We start from the raw sequence: 14,092 nt of genomic DNA on the forward strand, positions 1-14,092 counted from the left end.
AAAACAGAGTCTCTTTAGTCAAAGGCTTCTTCAGATTAGCTGTAAAACGGACCGCTACAGGAGATCTTTCCTGCCCACAGCCATCACCATCTATAATAACTCNTTGATTTAAATGAGCTACGTCAACATTTAATTTCCCTTTGGGATTAATAAAGTATTTTTGAATTGAATTGAATTGAATTGACCTTTGCTTTAATGGCCGCCGGGCCACCGATCGACTGAAAGCGACGAAGCTTACCTTGTTTTTAATCTTCCGCCGGACTCTCTTCAGCGCCTTCTCCTCCGTTTTGTTGAGGGGGAGTTTGTTCGGCACTGGGTAGCCTTCTGCCACCAGGGTTCGCTTCTCTTCCTCCGTCAGCATCAAGGGTCCTGAACCCTGCAGCTTCTGCACAAGAACAACAACTTAATATATTAAAACACAGTCTATCCCACGTCGGCGCCCAAATGCCCATGCCATTTTTGCTTGGCAGGGCTGGTAATGTTTACTAAATTTAATCCGGGGTTCTGTACCATCCCGGACAGGGAGCAGAACTGGGAATGAGCGTTGGTTTGGTTGTTCAGACGTCTCATTTATCGGATCAAAATGCTTCGTTCGATCAGAGAAGATTTGTTGACTTGGAAGTTTTCTGACTCTCGTCGAGCAGAAGCTGCTAAACGGGACGATTAAACCCCCCAAATGGCTGCAAGTTTTGTGGAACACTTGTGGAACAATCACTGATTATTCACACAGAAATGAGTGACAGGTGGAGGAGAGAGAAGACGGAGGAGTTTATTCTCACATGTGGTGCAGTGAGGAGAGGAGACGAGGAGATGGCTGAGGAGGAGGAGGAGGAGGAGGAGGCCCGACCTCCCGACCTCGGCTGCGGTTGCGGGGAAGACGGCGGGAGAGGGAGGTGCGGGGAGGAGGGTGGGAGTGAGCCGTCACTGTCGCCATGGTTACTGCTGGGAGGGGTGGGCGGGAGCTGGAGGGCATCGTCTAAAAAAATAAAAACAAAATACAAAAAAAAGGGGGAAGCAGAGGGTTGAATGAGAAACGGTGAGTCATGGGGCTGTCGTGACATTTCTGCGCCGCGCTGCGTACCGCCGGGCAGGCTGAGGTACCGTCCGACCTCGCCAGGCTCGTCCTTTATGGCGACAGGCTTCACGTCCTCCTGATGGCGCTCCTACGGGGAAAAAAAAAACAAATGACGCAAAAAGATGAATCGCCTGCGGACGGGAGCGGCAAAACCCACATGTCCCGTTTCAGCCTGACGGGGTTTGCTAACCGAGTGTTTCCACGGCGGTCCTCGGTGAAGAGGGGCAGGGCTTAATACGAGCGGCGGGCTAGCCAGCGGCCGGGCATCTAACCTCTGACCTACGTCGGGCTCCTCCTGCTTCACCAAGATGGTGGACAGGTCCTGGCTGAAGTTCCACTCGAACTCTACACAAAAGAGGAGAGAAAACAAATAAATAAATGTCTTTTTTTTTTACTTTCAACTCAAAACACTCCCACAATTTCACTCCAGGAAAAAAAAAAAAAAAAAAAAAAACCCTCCTACTTCTAATTTTCTGAGTGACTGGAGTAAAGCTCGCCACATTCTTCCTCGGGGGGAGGCTTCGCTGTAGGTCTGCCAATGGGAAACAACCAGCAGCTTATAAATCCCGCTATGAGAGAGCTTCCCTGGAAAATTCAGGCCCTTCCTGTCGAGGCCTGTTATTACCGGCTGCCCGGACAACGTCGCTCTGGCAACTGCAGCGCATAATTTACCTCCAGTGAGAGAGTCCGAAAGCAAAAGAAAATTTTAAATGAGCGAACGCAACGAGTGTCCACCTTTAAACACTGAAAGGAAATACGCATAATCAAGAGCCTCAACGATAAGGTTAGGGAGAGGTTCGAAGGAGGGCCACCGAAACGCAATGAGGGGGACGCCGCCGAGAGTCTCACAGGTGCTTCAGTGTTTAGTCTGCTGAGAGCTGCATGAGGTGGGGCTTATTTTACTGCTTGAGTGAGCTGGCACTCCAGAAACATGAACCCATCCGAGTGACCCAAGAGGGGAAGTAAACATTAAGGACGTGATGCGGCTTTTTCTCTTTGCATTAGGCCGCCGTTTTTCTTTTTAAAGTCCTGTTGGACGGCGTTAAAGAGGAGGAGCGGCTTCTAGAGACAGCGTGGACTTGCTTCGCTGTCTCGACTCGACAAAATGGGGTCAGGTTTAAAAACAAAACAAAAAAAAAAAAAAACACCCCGAACATCCCACAAAGCTCCGTTAAATCCATTATTAGAGGTCTGAGCCAGGAACGAACAGTGACCCTGAACGCACCTGCTGAAGACGTTTGAGCCCTGGACGGACAGCAACCCTGAACACAGCGCTCCGAAGGAGCCCAGGATGGACAGCGACCCTGAATGCACTGCTTCGGAGGCTTGAGCCCTGGACGAACAGCGCCCCTGGACGAACAGCGACCCTGGACGAACAGCGACCCTGAACACACCCCTCCAGAGGTTTGAGCCTGGGACGGACAGTGACCCTGAATGCACCGTTGAAGCCACGCTCCAGAGGTTCCAGGAGGACGAGTCCAAGCCCGGACATCAGTCCAACTCAAAATGTATCCTAAAGACCTAAAGAACTGCTGTGCAAAGCAGCACCATCCAACAGAAAAGTCCAGACATCCATCTAGACTGATAAAGACGAGACAATAACCCCCCAGTGACGAGATGAACCAAGCTCAACCTGAAGAGACCCGTTGCTCTAACGCTTACAGAGTATTAAATTAGGAGGTTTTCTGTATTATTTTATATCTCACAATGATAAAAACCAACATTTTGCATCTTTAAAGTGCTGGTTATGTTCAAAGACAAACCGCTGCATGTTTTAAGGCAACAGAACAGACAGGATGGAGGGGTTAATACTTTTGCAACGCGCTTTATGTACGACACAGGGTGTAAATGTCCGCAGCAGCTTTGTTTAAAGATGAGCCGAGGCAAAGAAACCTCACCAGCTGCGCTTAGAAACGCGCTCAGCTTTGCCTCTGAAAGTGAAATTCTGATAAAACCTTTAAAGAGTAAAAAAGGCAACGTCAGAATGAGCGTGTTTGATTCATTCAGCGTCTAATATATGAAGACAGACGGCTGAAGCAGGCTCCCAAAGTGCGCTGAAAGAAAGCAGCTCCTGCTTGTGTTCGCAGCCGACGTCACGTCCATCGCCTCCCGGTTTCCTAGCAACGTCGCGCAGGCGAGAACGCTCTCAGCTTCACGAGCTCTGGGCAGAACGGAGAAGCGCAGCTCTTGTGGAAAAGCAAGTTGACCGCATCGTCCACAGCAGCGGGAGGAGTCAAAAGCTGCAAACTGAAGAGTACGACGTGCAGTGGGCAGCGCCAGAAGCAAACCGACTCCGCGGCGGCCCGAGCAGAACTTGATCTGCTTTGCGAGCCGCTCGGGTCCGAGACAATCAGCCAGAGCTTTGAGGGCCATCTTGTCCATCAAAACACCTGGAACGGAAAGAAACAAGAACAATGGGGGAACGAAATGTTGACAAAATGAGCAACTCTGTGGCCAAACGTAATGCTCCGTCTGCCGTCCCAACAAGTCGGATGATTTATAGTTTGGGTTCTGGCCGGATTCTGTCGGTTGCTTCTTTTGTTTTTTTTTTTGGGTTTCTGCCCTACAGTAGCGTTGGTTTTGTTTCAGGAAAGAAAATGACAGCATTTGTCCCTCATTCGGGTCCTTAAACACCATCCTTCGGCACCTTCACCTGTCATATATTTAAAAGCCATTTTTTGCACAATTACTGGGCTTCTTGTCCCGCCAGCTGTAGGCTAAAGAACCATCTTAATGGAAAAAACTAAAGCTTGTCCTACTGACTTTACCTCCTCTCACATTCAGCACGAGGATTAATAGACATTTTGTACCACTGATAACGTACTTTTATGAAATGCCAAAGACACGCAGAAGACGCCGGTTCTATTCGCCTAGAACACACAAAACGGTGCGTTCAAATGCGTTGAACTGAAGTCCAAACACAAATGGCGGCTTTTAACCCTAAAAGGAGACGCAGGAAAAGAAACTCTTAAGTAGAAGTCAATTTTCTTCTACGGGCGTTAACGAATAGGTGCAATGAAATACTAATCTGCGCGTTTGACGCCAAAAGCGCTGACCAACCTTCCACTAGGGGCGCTAAATTATTAAATCTTTCGTGCAGCGTTTAACGCCGTATCTGTAGTAGCGATCGACAGTCAGCTGCTTCGCTCTGAAATGACGTTTGCCGTCTTTAGTCGAGGCGTGGAGCTGTCATCTCCCTACATCCTCGTCATCTTGCCGCATCAGCCTCTCCTAATGAGGCCGGTCCTGCTGTCAGTCTGGGTCTTGTTAAGACCCCCTTCCCTTGTTAAGCCAGGGCCTGATTGGAAACCTTCCACCAGTTTTTTTTTTTTTTGTATGTTTTTAATGAGAACCAGAAGCTTTTAGCAGTCTTCTAATGCAGAGGAAAACTCATTTGTGGCTGTTTTAACGTTGTCGCACAATGAGGGACCATTGACACCGCTGCTGTGAGAGTAAAAAAAATAAAAATATTAAAAGCGTGGATCGAAACGAATAAATCGTTGAGGAAAAGAAAACGTCTCAGAGCTGCTGAGGGAAAAGCTCAGTTTCTGCTTCATGAGGGGTTTTTCTTCTTTGTGGGTGTTGTTAAAAGGAGAAGCCTTCCTGTGTCGGTGAAACGCTGTAGGTGCAAGTATGAGACGCACGTTAATAAGCAGAGGGGGTTGCTGCGTTTGATCTCGGCTGGGCAGGAGGCGCGTTAAAACGTTAGCTGGATCTGCGCGGCAGGAGCTTCTCTTTGACAGCGAGGAGGACCACAGGCTGAGAGAGACGGGGGGAAAAACAAGACGAAAACAAAAACACCACGTCCTGTTTCAATTGCTCTCCATCTTCAGATTAACACAGATTAGGTCTGAAATCCAACTAAAAAAGTTCGTCTCGTTCGGGAGATGGATGCTTTGGGTTTTTGTAACTTTTGTACTTTTTAAAAAATATTTAACTTGATTTACAGAAGTTTTCCCCATAGAAATGCAGGGAGATTTCCTTCTAAAATGTTGTTCTCTTTAAAATCTGATTCAGCAGAATTGCTCCGTTTTTGTCTTTTTTTGCTACTTTTACTGTTTAGCTACAGTTAGGCTACTTTTAGCTTTTAGTTAGCATTGTGCTACTTTTGGCTACCGTTCTACTTTTAGCTAGCATTTTATTGTTTCTAGCTTCAGTTTCACTACTTTTTACTTTTTGCTAACTTCAGCTACCTTTTTGCAACTAGGTTTTAGCTAGCCTTTGCTTTTTTTTGGCTTACAGCAAGCTACTTTTAGCTACCCATCTACTTGTAGCTAGTATTTCCCTACTTCTGTCGAGCATTTTGCTGTTTTTAGCTTCAATTTTTCTACTTTTAGCTTTCAGTTAGCCTTTCGCTACTTTTAAGTTTTTGCTAATTTCAGCTACCTTTTTGCAACTTTTGGCTTTTAGTTTTTAGCTAGTCTTTTACTACTATTAGCTAGCATTTTGCTGTCTTTTTATTCAGTTATCCTTTTGCTACTTTTAGCTAGCCTTTCAATAGTTTTAGCTAGCATTTTAATAGTTTTAGCTAGCCTTTCAATAGTTTTAGCTAGCATTTTAATAGTTTTAGCTAGCATTTTGCAATTTTTGGTGCCCTTTTGTTTTTCTTAGCTTTAAGCTAGATTTTCACTTTTAGCTTAAGTACCCTTTTGCTATTTTTAGCCTTTACATAACCTTTCATTACTTTTAGCTAGTCTTTAACTACTCCTAGGTTTTCGCTAGCTATTGCTTCCTTTAAGCTTTAGCTATCATTTTGCTCCTTTTAGCTTTCAGCAAGCCTTTTGCTAACTTTAGCTTCTGTTCGTCCTCAGTTTGTGGAAGCAAGCGGTTCACTCTGAGCAGCTCGATGAGATAACGGCTTAAATCAGCTCCGACCCTGCTGCCGTTTTTACACAACATGGTTATTCCTGCTGGAAGTGCTACAGCCAGCTGCTGCTGCCACTACTTGGTACTGCAAATACCCATGGTGTTACAAAAAAAAAAGGTCTTAGCATTCCTCAGACTAGCCATTAGCAGTTTAGTCAGAAAACCTTCTTCTCCAAACTCAGGTCGTTCACAGAGCTATCTACAACAAGTAAGATATTAACTGTTCATGCACACTAAATTAGATTATGTGTTCTAAACTTCATGGCCAATTTTCTACGACACAAAGGAGCACCAAAGTTTGTTCATCTGATCATGACTGAGCACAGGATTGCTTCTGTTTATATAAAATATGTTTATTATCCGAGTTGTAAAATAAAAATAACGACAACAGTCGTGTCCCTCGTCCTGATCTTCAAAATAAGCCAAAGCTGATCCGGTCTTTGTGTGCGAGCAGAGCTGAGGTTTATTTACTCCAAACAGCCTGGATCCTAATTAGACAGCACGGCGGGTTGCTGACAGAACGCTCATTCTTCACCGACAACAAACCCCTGCACTCAGAGCGGGCTGGGTTTTTTCTGAAAAGGTCGAGAACGTCTAACATCCGTAGGTGTCTAATTATGGCCTGAGTCATCGGGACAAACGAACTGCAAAGAGGACCCCTAAAACAACCCCCCACCACCCCACCACCCCTCGGGCTCGGAAGAGCACTCCGAGCCCGAGCCCTTTTAATCCCGATAAAGTGCAACACAGGCAGGAAAGCATGTCAAACACGTGCTTCAAATGCAGATACAAGATTAAAGTTGGGAATGAAAACCTTCCCAGCCTGAGTTGGATATATAAAAGAGACGTAAAACTTTTTTTTTTTCTTCCCAGTTTTTCATCATTTCTACATAAACCTCCCGTCTTACAGCTTTGATTCATAGCCTTTTACCTCACGCTGCACTCTTCTTTTTTCGCTCTAAATGTGGTGATTTCGCAGGTAATTGATACTCATGCCGACAAAGTGGACTTAGTTGGATTAGAGGCGGCGGACAGACAGAGAGCAGGAGCAGAGAGTGGAGACAGATAACCCAACAGAGGAGAGGAGGAGAGGAGGAGAGAAGGAGAGTTTCCGCTGGCGACGGCTGGAGCTGCAGACTCCAAACCATATGCTTGTCATAGCATTGTGTGGGTCTGTGTGTGTTTATGACTGTGTGTGTGTGTTAGGTGGGCAGGGCTTAGCTGGAGGAGAGCTGCTCAGACTGGGATCCTGCTGTCTGAGCAGCAGGATCCCCGGGACAAACGGAGAAACAGACAGACAGACAGACACGTGGGGGGATGGAGGCTCGAACCGAGTGAGGGTGATGGGGGAAGAATTCAGCCGGGTTGTGTAGATTCGTGCCCCTAACAGATAAGAGAAGCTGATCGTTCTGAAGATGATCTGAGAGACAGCAGAGAGGAAACTCGGCCGAACCGGACGACATGAGAGTCTGCGCGAAACCGCCGGGCGGAAATTCTGAAAATATCAAAGTTATTGACCCACCAGACTCTTGGTCCATTTTGATCGACAGGGCCGGACTCTGGGGGGCGGAGTCTTCGCTCAGAGAGTAGCTGTGCTCTGCCTGGATATCTGCGAGATTAAAAAGCCCCTCTCAGAAGGATGGAAACATGGAACAGTGCTGCCCGCGCGCGACGAGGATTTTGTTCGGGAGCGCCGGCGCCGAGCTTGCGTTGGCTCCTGGGAGCCGCTGATGATGGCCAAATGCACTCATGCAAGTGCACGGCACAAGTCACCGCTCAGCGTCACTCTTTCAGCTCTCAAAACCAGGACTTCCACAGCAGCTAACATGCTTCATGTTAACACCGAATCCGTTAATGTACATCTGGCATGAGATTCTGACGATCGATTCCAGAAATATTACCATTATTTATATATAGCGTACTCCTGAGAACAGCAGCCCCTTTCTTCTATCATGTTCTTGCTTCTGTGACCATGGCAACACCTGACAGAGACACTGATCTAGTGACGAGAGTGGCGAGATGACAGACTGAGCCAGGAATGCCAGGATCCCAGTGACGAGCAGGGCCAACGCCAATCCGCCTCTTAAATCACGACCCTTGACCTCTGTGGTCTGGAAGGAGCCATGGGAGGAAGGAGGGGGTTGATGTCAGTGGGGAGCAACGTTTCGAGAGGCGTTGTCAGATCGAAACAAGCGGCGAACCCGCAACCTTTTCTTGAACGTCGGCCACGCAGCAAAGCAGATCTCGTCTAGGCGGATTATCAGGTTTGTTTCGCGTCGAGTCGCGAGCGGCAGCGACCACGGAGCACTCCGACGGCGGTTCAGTCACCTGGGCTGCTGTCCATGTCGAGGTGCAGAGGTGAATGCCTGTCCGCCAGCAGGGGGCGCTCCAACAGGTGGTCGTCAAAGAAGCTGTTAAACAGCTCACTGCTGAAGTCGTCCATCTGGTCACCTGAGAAAGGCTAGAACACGAAAGCAAAAGAAGGAGAGACGGAGGCGGTTACTTGGTCGATAAGACAGCTGGAAGTTCAAACTTTTCAGCTAAATATTCAGCCGGCTGACGTCTCCTTCGTTGAGCCAAGCTGGGACTTCCACAAAACAAGCAAACAAATAAAAAAGGGCAACAAAACGCTGGAAAAATCATCGTTCCTGCCCCCTCAGCTGAAAGACGAAGGCAGAGCGATCAGTGTGATTTTAAACAATTTTGTGTTTTTTGTCTGTTAGCAAAACATCTCATGAACCACTTAAACCGGTTTTAGCAATTCAAGATGGCCGCCGAAGTTGACTGACCCTACAGCTCAGTTGACCCAACAATGAGCGTACTCTGAGTGCTAACAGGGTTGCGCAAAATCTCTGCGCTGTTAGCAAAATGTCTCGTAGACAATACGACGAATTTTATTGAAACTTTCGGGAAACGATAATTGGATGCCAACATAACTCAAGATGGCCAACACAGCCAGCTGACCTTGGAGAAACACATAAAGGGCGACAATGTGGTCGGTTTTACAGATGTTGAGCTCAACTCTGATGATCTAAAACGATGGCATGAAGGGCGGCGAGTGATATGCATTCCTTCGAGGAATGCCAGGCCTCAAAAAAGCGGGAGACCCGGGAGCTCTGAGGACAGAAAGGACAGGCTCCAAAAAGTCCTCGTCCCTGGGACTGACTATCAAACAGCCCGGCAGAGCTCCCAGGTTCTGTCCGAGCCGACCGCAGTCTAGGTCGGAACCGCTTGGGGGGGTGAACTGCGAATCGGAGGGCCGATCAGCGAGAAGAGAGACAAAACCATCAAACAGCTCAGCCCGACGGATGAGTCACTGAGCTGAGGGATGATGTTCTGGAAGCTCGGGACGGCATGGTGCTCTGGTTCACACACACACGCACACACGCCATGAGTCATCGTGTTCTTCAGCAAACACTCAGAAAGCAGGATATAAAAAAAAGCAGCTACACATGGGCTGGATGGAAGTCAAACACATTCTGCTTGGAGACTCCTTTGACAGAAATACCTCGACTTAATTAGCAACATGTGCAAAAACAAATTTAAAAAATAAAATTATGAAATAAAAAACAATTTGTGTGTTTAATTCATGCGCGGAGTGAAAGTAATCCAAACATCGTCTCGCACAATTTGACTTTTATTTTCATCGGCATTGCTGCATCTTAAACCCGGTCAGATTTTAAGTCTCACACATGAGTTATCACGTTGTGTGTGTGTGAGGTCAAGTGTATCTGTGGTGAAACTCTGGGACGCATCCAGCTGCTTAATGAAAACAAGTGCAGCCGAACACAAACAGACACACACGGGGAGGGAAAAAACACAGATGCTGAGCAAAACAACTGGGGCAACATGACGGGCGACGGAGCAAATGGCGGTTTTAGCTTTTTACTCAATTAGGACGCGTAAAAAGCAAGGAAAAGTCAATGAGTCGCTCCCGTTCTCATTTCACTGGTCTCCTCTTCCTCGTTGGCGACTAAGACCACAGGGAAGCCTTGTCCTCCCGCTGCTCGGAAAGTGTGGCGTTTACCTGCGCTCCAATGGAAGCACAGGTGGAATTTAGACCTGTCCGGTCAAAAAAAAAAAAAACTGAACTGGGGAAAGTTTCCTGAACGGTGTAAAAACAAAAAAAATTGAAAGGAGATAAAGCAGGATGAATTTCCCCTCACTGAAGCACAGATTGGGCCAAGAATATTCCCATTTTTACCTTTCCGGTTCCCCACAACTAGAATATTTGGGTTTCCTGCTCATGCTCAGGTCTAAACCCGCAGGAAGGTGGTGGTGGGGGATTTACTGACGGCGCTCCGGCTCAGATATTCCAGCCTTCCGAAGCGAAACAGGGGCGCGCAGGGGAGCCCGGAGGTCCTGGGTGTCGCTGCAACCCCGGGGCGTTGGGGGGGGACCAGACCTTGCGCCGTCTCAATTGCGTCTAAAGCGATAGTTACAAACGATCAGAGGCTCTTAGCATTCCATGCATCTTATAATTAACACAGCAGCAACAAGCCCCGCACCCCCTGCAGTTGCTCTGGAACGTGCAGACTCGGTAACAGCGCCAGCCTGAAGCTGGAATTTGCTTCCTCCTGGCACAAGCTTTCAAGCTTATGGAAATGCGTAGAACAGCAGAAACGCCAAACCAGCGTCCCTTAAAGGCACACGTACTTCCCCCGCCATCTTGCACGAACTAAAAGCTTTGGCCGCGGACACCTGGTAAGCACTCCGAGCACGCGTTGGGGATGACTCTCGGCTACCATCACGCCCACTTCAAGCTCAGTGTCTGCAGAACTGGCCACTAAGGTCACGCAGTGAGAGTTACGACGTTAAACAGACAAAAAAAAAGGTCAACATTCAGCTTACTTTCCCCGGCTCAGCGCAGGTGTGACACTAACCTGCGCCACGCCTGCTCTACCTGATGGCCGCTGCTGGGAAATGCAACAGGAAGTTCATTACTTTCCTCCCAAACGTCTTCCTTGTTAGGAGTTTAATCATGCTGAAGAACAAATAAGGAGTTGTCGCACCGAATGACACCTGAAACGCTCCCCTCTCTGCGGGGAACAGAGTCAAGTTAGGGGAGAAAAAAAATGGTGTCACAAGTGACAGGTGTGAGACTTAAGTGAGATCCACCACCGCCTGTTCCACCGGGCCGCAAGTGGAACCTCCAGGCCGCAGCTGGGCGCTCTCAGGATGGACGCCTACAGCTGACCTACGGTTGGTGTCAGCCTGATTCAAAGTGTCCAAAAGTTAAATATAAACAATAAAAACTGCTTCACTGGTTGGGATTTTTTGGATGATATGAACCTAAAGCGCAGCAGAAAGGACGGGTCTCTGTGTGTGTGTGTGGCCGCGGCAGGTCACACGCAGAGAGGGGGGACGCTTCCCCAGGACAGAGCAGCAGAGGAGTCGCTCTCCTGCTCGATCAGCCGCATGCCTGCGCACATTCCTGCCGCCCGGGGCCGGGGCCAGCCAATCGAAAGCCAGCATGCAAATGAGATGGGCGTGACCTCCCGCAGCTGGAGTGCAGGGTCTGAACGGGGTAGCAGATTTAAATAGAACAGGAGAAAACGGAGTGCCGAAGCTTGGAAAATAAGGGAATATTTGGAGCAAGGAGAGATTATGAGGAGACGGAATCGAAATGGGACCAAATGGATGAAAACTTAAAAGTCTGATTGAAAGCAGATTTGTTAAAAATGACTAAAAGTTGAGGATTTCTCAAACAGCGGACTAATTTAGTCATTCTTTGAGGGCAATAAAGCAAACATTTTCCAGATCCAGGTGCTCAAACCTGAGCAGAACCTTTCAAAATAAGGGAGTATCTTGAATATTTCAGGCTTTTATTTTGCACCCAAAACGCACAACCGAAAAAGCAAAAAGCAGGTGATGATGTTTTCACCCCCCATTTCTGTGTCTGTTAGCAAAATATCTCATGAGCCGGAAGACATCTTCTATCTTTAGGAGGCACGTCTGCAGCTGATTAGGTTTCCGGAGACAACGCCGATCCAAGATGGCTGGTGGCCAACACAACAGTGGCAGCTTCCCGGACGCTGAGCTGAAACTTGGGGTGGCAGTAGCTGAGAGTCATCCCCGACACATACTCTGAGGGTGACGCCTCACGGTTTGATCAAAACGGGGCGACCTTCGATTTACCCATTTGGTCCCTAAACTGTCCCTGCGGCCGCCAGTTGGCCATCATTGCCATGGATATGTGGGAATGAATCTCTGCCACCGCCACGCCAAAGTTCGGCTCTATCCTGAGCTAGAGCCGGACACCTTTATTTAGAGCAGTTTGACCACAAGCAGATTGCGCGACTGACTCACCGGCTGGAACAGACTTTCTGCCTGAAAACCTCCCACCAAATCTCAGCTCTGCGTCTGAAGAACCGACCAACGTGCAGCCACCTCTGCGCCGTCTAGCACCGGCTGGCTGTGATGGCCATCTTGAACTGGACCGACTCCAACACCTAATCAGCTGTAGATGTACATCCATTTAATACTTTCCCAGCGGTTTCATTAAAATCCCTGCAGCGGTTTGCGAGATATTTTGCCAACAGACAGACAAAGTTGACTCCAACAACTAAAGCTAAAGTTTTGGGCAAATATTTTGCACAATAGGCAGCACTCAGAGTATGAGTTGTGAATGACTCTCAGCTACAACCACGCCAGATTTTACCTCAATATATTTACAACTGACTGCATTAAAACCATTTATGTGTCTATTAAAGTCAGCTGGCTGTGGTGGCCATCTTGAATTGGACTGGCTTCCGAAAGAAATCAGCTGTAGAGGTCCATCCACAGATTATTCACTGAAAGTTTCATTAAAATCCGTCAAGCAGGTTAGGAGATATATTGCTAACAGACACAGCTGGCTCCATATAGTTAACATTGAATTTTTTACATCTGTTAGTGTTTAAAACATGCGTTGGGAGTCAGCCTCGGCTACTACCACGCCGATATTTGCCCCAGTATCTTTAATATTGGCTGACCTATGGACGTTTTTGTAACCGTTGGGATGAGTTGGCTGTTGCGGCCATGTTGAGTCGGGTGCACCCCAAAAGTTAATGAGCTGTATACGCGCATCTTGTGATCACCCCCTCGCGGGTTTCGTCTCAATTCGCTCGTGGGTTCGTGAGATATTTTGCTAACAGACAAGACAACGACGCGCGCCCATTCCCATTGGTGGATAAAGCAGCAACTGGAGGGCTGAACGCGCAGGTTAACCAGTAACCCACCGGAACCTGTTTCCAGGAGTAGTTTACACAATTAAACACACATACACACAGGTGTGTGTGAGAGAGCCCCGGATGTGAGTCAGGATCTAATAAATCCACCGCCCTACTGAGGTCCGGCTCCGGGCGGAACCTTCGGCCGGAGGGCGGGCGGGGACAGGGGAGACGGGTGCGTTCGGTTGACATCACAGGAGCAATTTGTTTTACCGGGATGGAGGAAACTCACCACATTAGTGAGGAAATCACCGTCGCTGAGCTCCTCCAGGTCCAACAGGTTGCTCCCGCCGGAGGGGTAGAGTTTCTCCGCCGTTAGGCTGTCGAAGATGGACTCCATCGTTCGCTCGCGGCTCCCAAGGGAAACGAGTCTTTAAGATGAACTCATTTAAAAACGCTGCTCGGTTCGGTTCGGTTCTTCTCCGACCGGGCCTCGCGCTCAGCCGTTTCGTCCGCGAATTTGAGGCAACTTATCTGGCGGTCGACCTGCGCATCCTCCCCCGCGCCGCTCTCCGCTGCAGTTCGTCTGCGCTCTCCTCTTGCCCTCCGCGTGCTCCCCTTTCTGTCAGCTGCGGGCGCCAATGAATATTCAACCGAAACCCCGCCCCCTTTTTCAGGTTCGTTAGCTATTGGGGGAGGATAGATTTCTTTACAGTTATTTGTCGTGGAAATTTATTGAAAACTCAATGAAATTTAATTTAAAAAGTAAATAAGTAGGTTCCTCTGGAAGCCTGTAACCACCTCCCTTGTAAAACGGACTCTAGTATGAAGGGATGCAGAAACAAAATGGTAATAACAGCTTTTATATTGAGTCAAAATAGGAAGAGGAGCTGGCTAGTTCTAATAGATGCAATAAAAAATGGCGCTCCAGTTAAAAAAAAATGAGTTAATTTATTACATGTAATCAAATTAAGTTTGTCAAACTTTATTTATTTACGTT

The 14,092-nt window shown here is 48.0% G+C and overlaps 1 protein-coding gene across 3 annotated transcripts in view; it reads right to left on the minus strand.

The window, feature by feature from the left end:
• Positions 1–13,720, minus strand: part of creb3l1 (cAMP responsive element binding protein 3-like 1) — a 24,117-nt gene extending 10,397 nt beyond the window's left edge. For 2 of the 3 annotated variants that reach the window (XM_017430032.3, XM_017430034.3), the window contains exons 1-7: positions 13,385–13,720; positions 8,270–8,402; positions 7,464–7,550; positions 1,266–1,420; positions 1,082–1,163; positions 780–976; positions 239–385 (exon numbers count right to left, since the gene is read on the minus strand). In XM_017430032.3, the coding sequence (XP_017285521.1) occupies positions 239–385; positions 780–976; positions 1,082–1,163; positions 1,266–1,420; positions 7,464–7,550; positions 8,270–8,402; positions 13,385–13,492 (909 nt within the window). In that variant the 5' untranslated portion in view covers positions 13,493–13,720. The remainder of the gene's footprint in view (positions 1–238; positions 386–779; positions 977–1,081; positions 1,164–1,265; positions 1,421–7,463; positions 7,551–8,269; positions 8,403–13,384) is intronic. The other variant, XM_017430033.3, reaches the window with a different exon arrangement.
• Positions 13,721–14,092: the final 372 nt, after the last annotated feature.

Source organism: Kryptolebias marmoratus, linkage group LG23 (assembly GCF_001649575.2).
Source record: "Kryptolebias marmoratus isolate JLee-2015 linkage group LG23, ASM164957v2, whole genome shotgun sequence".
NCBI classification, from domain to species: domain Eukaryota; kingdom Metazoa; phylum Chordata; class Actinopteri; order Cyprinodontiformes; family Rivulidae; genus Kryptolebias; species Kryptolebias marmoratus.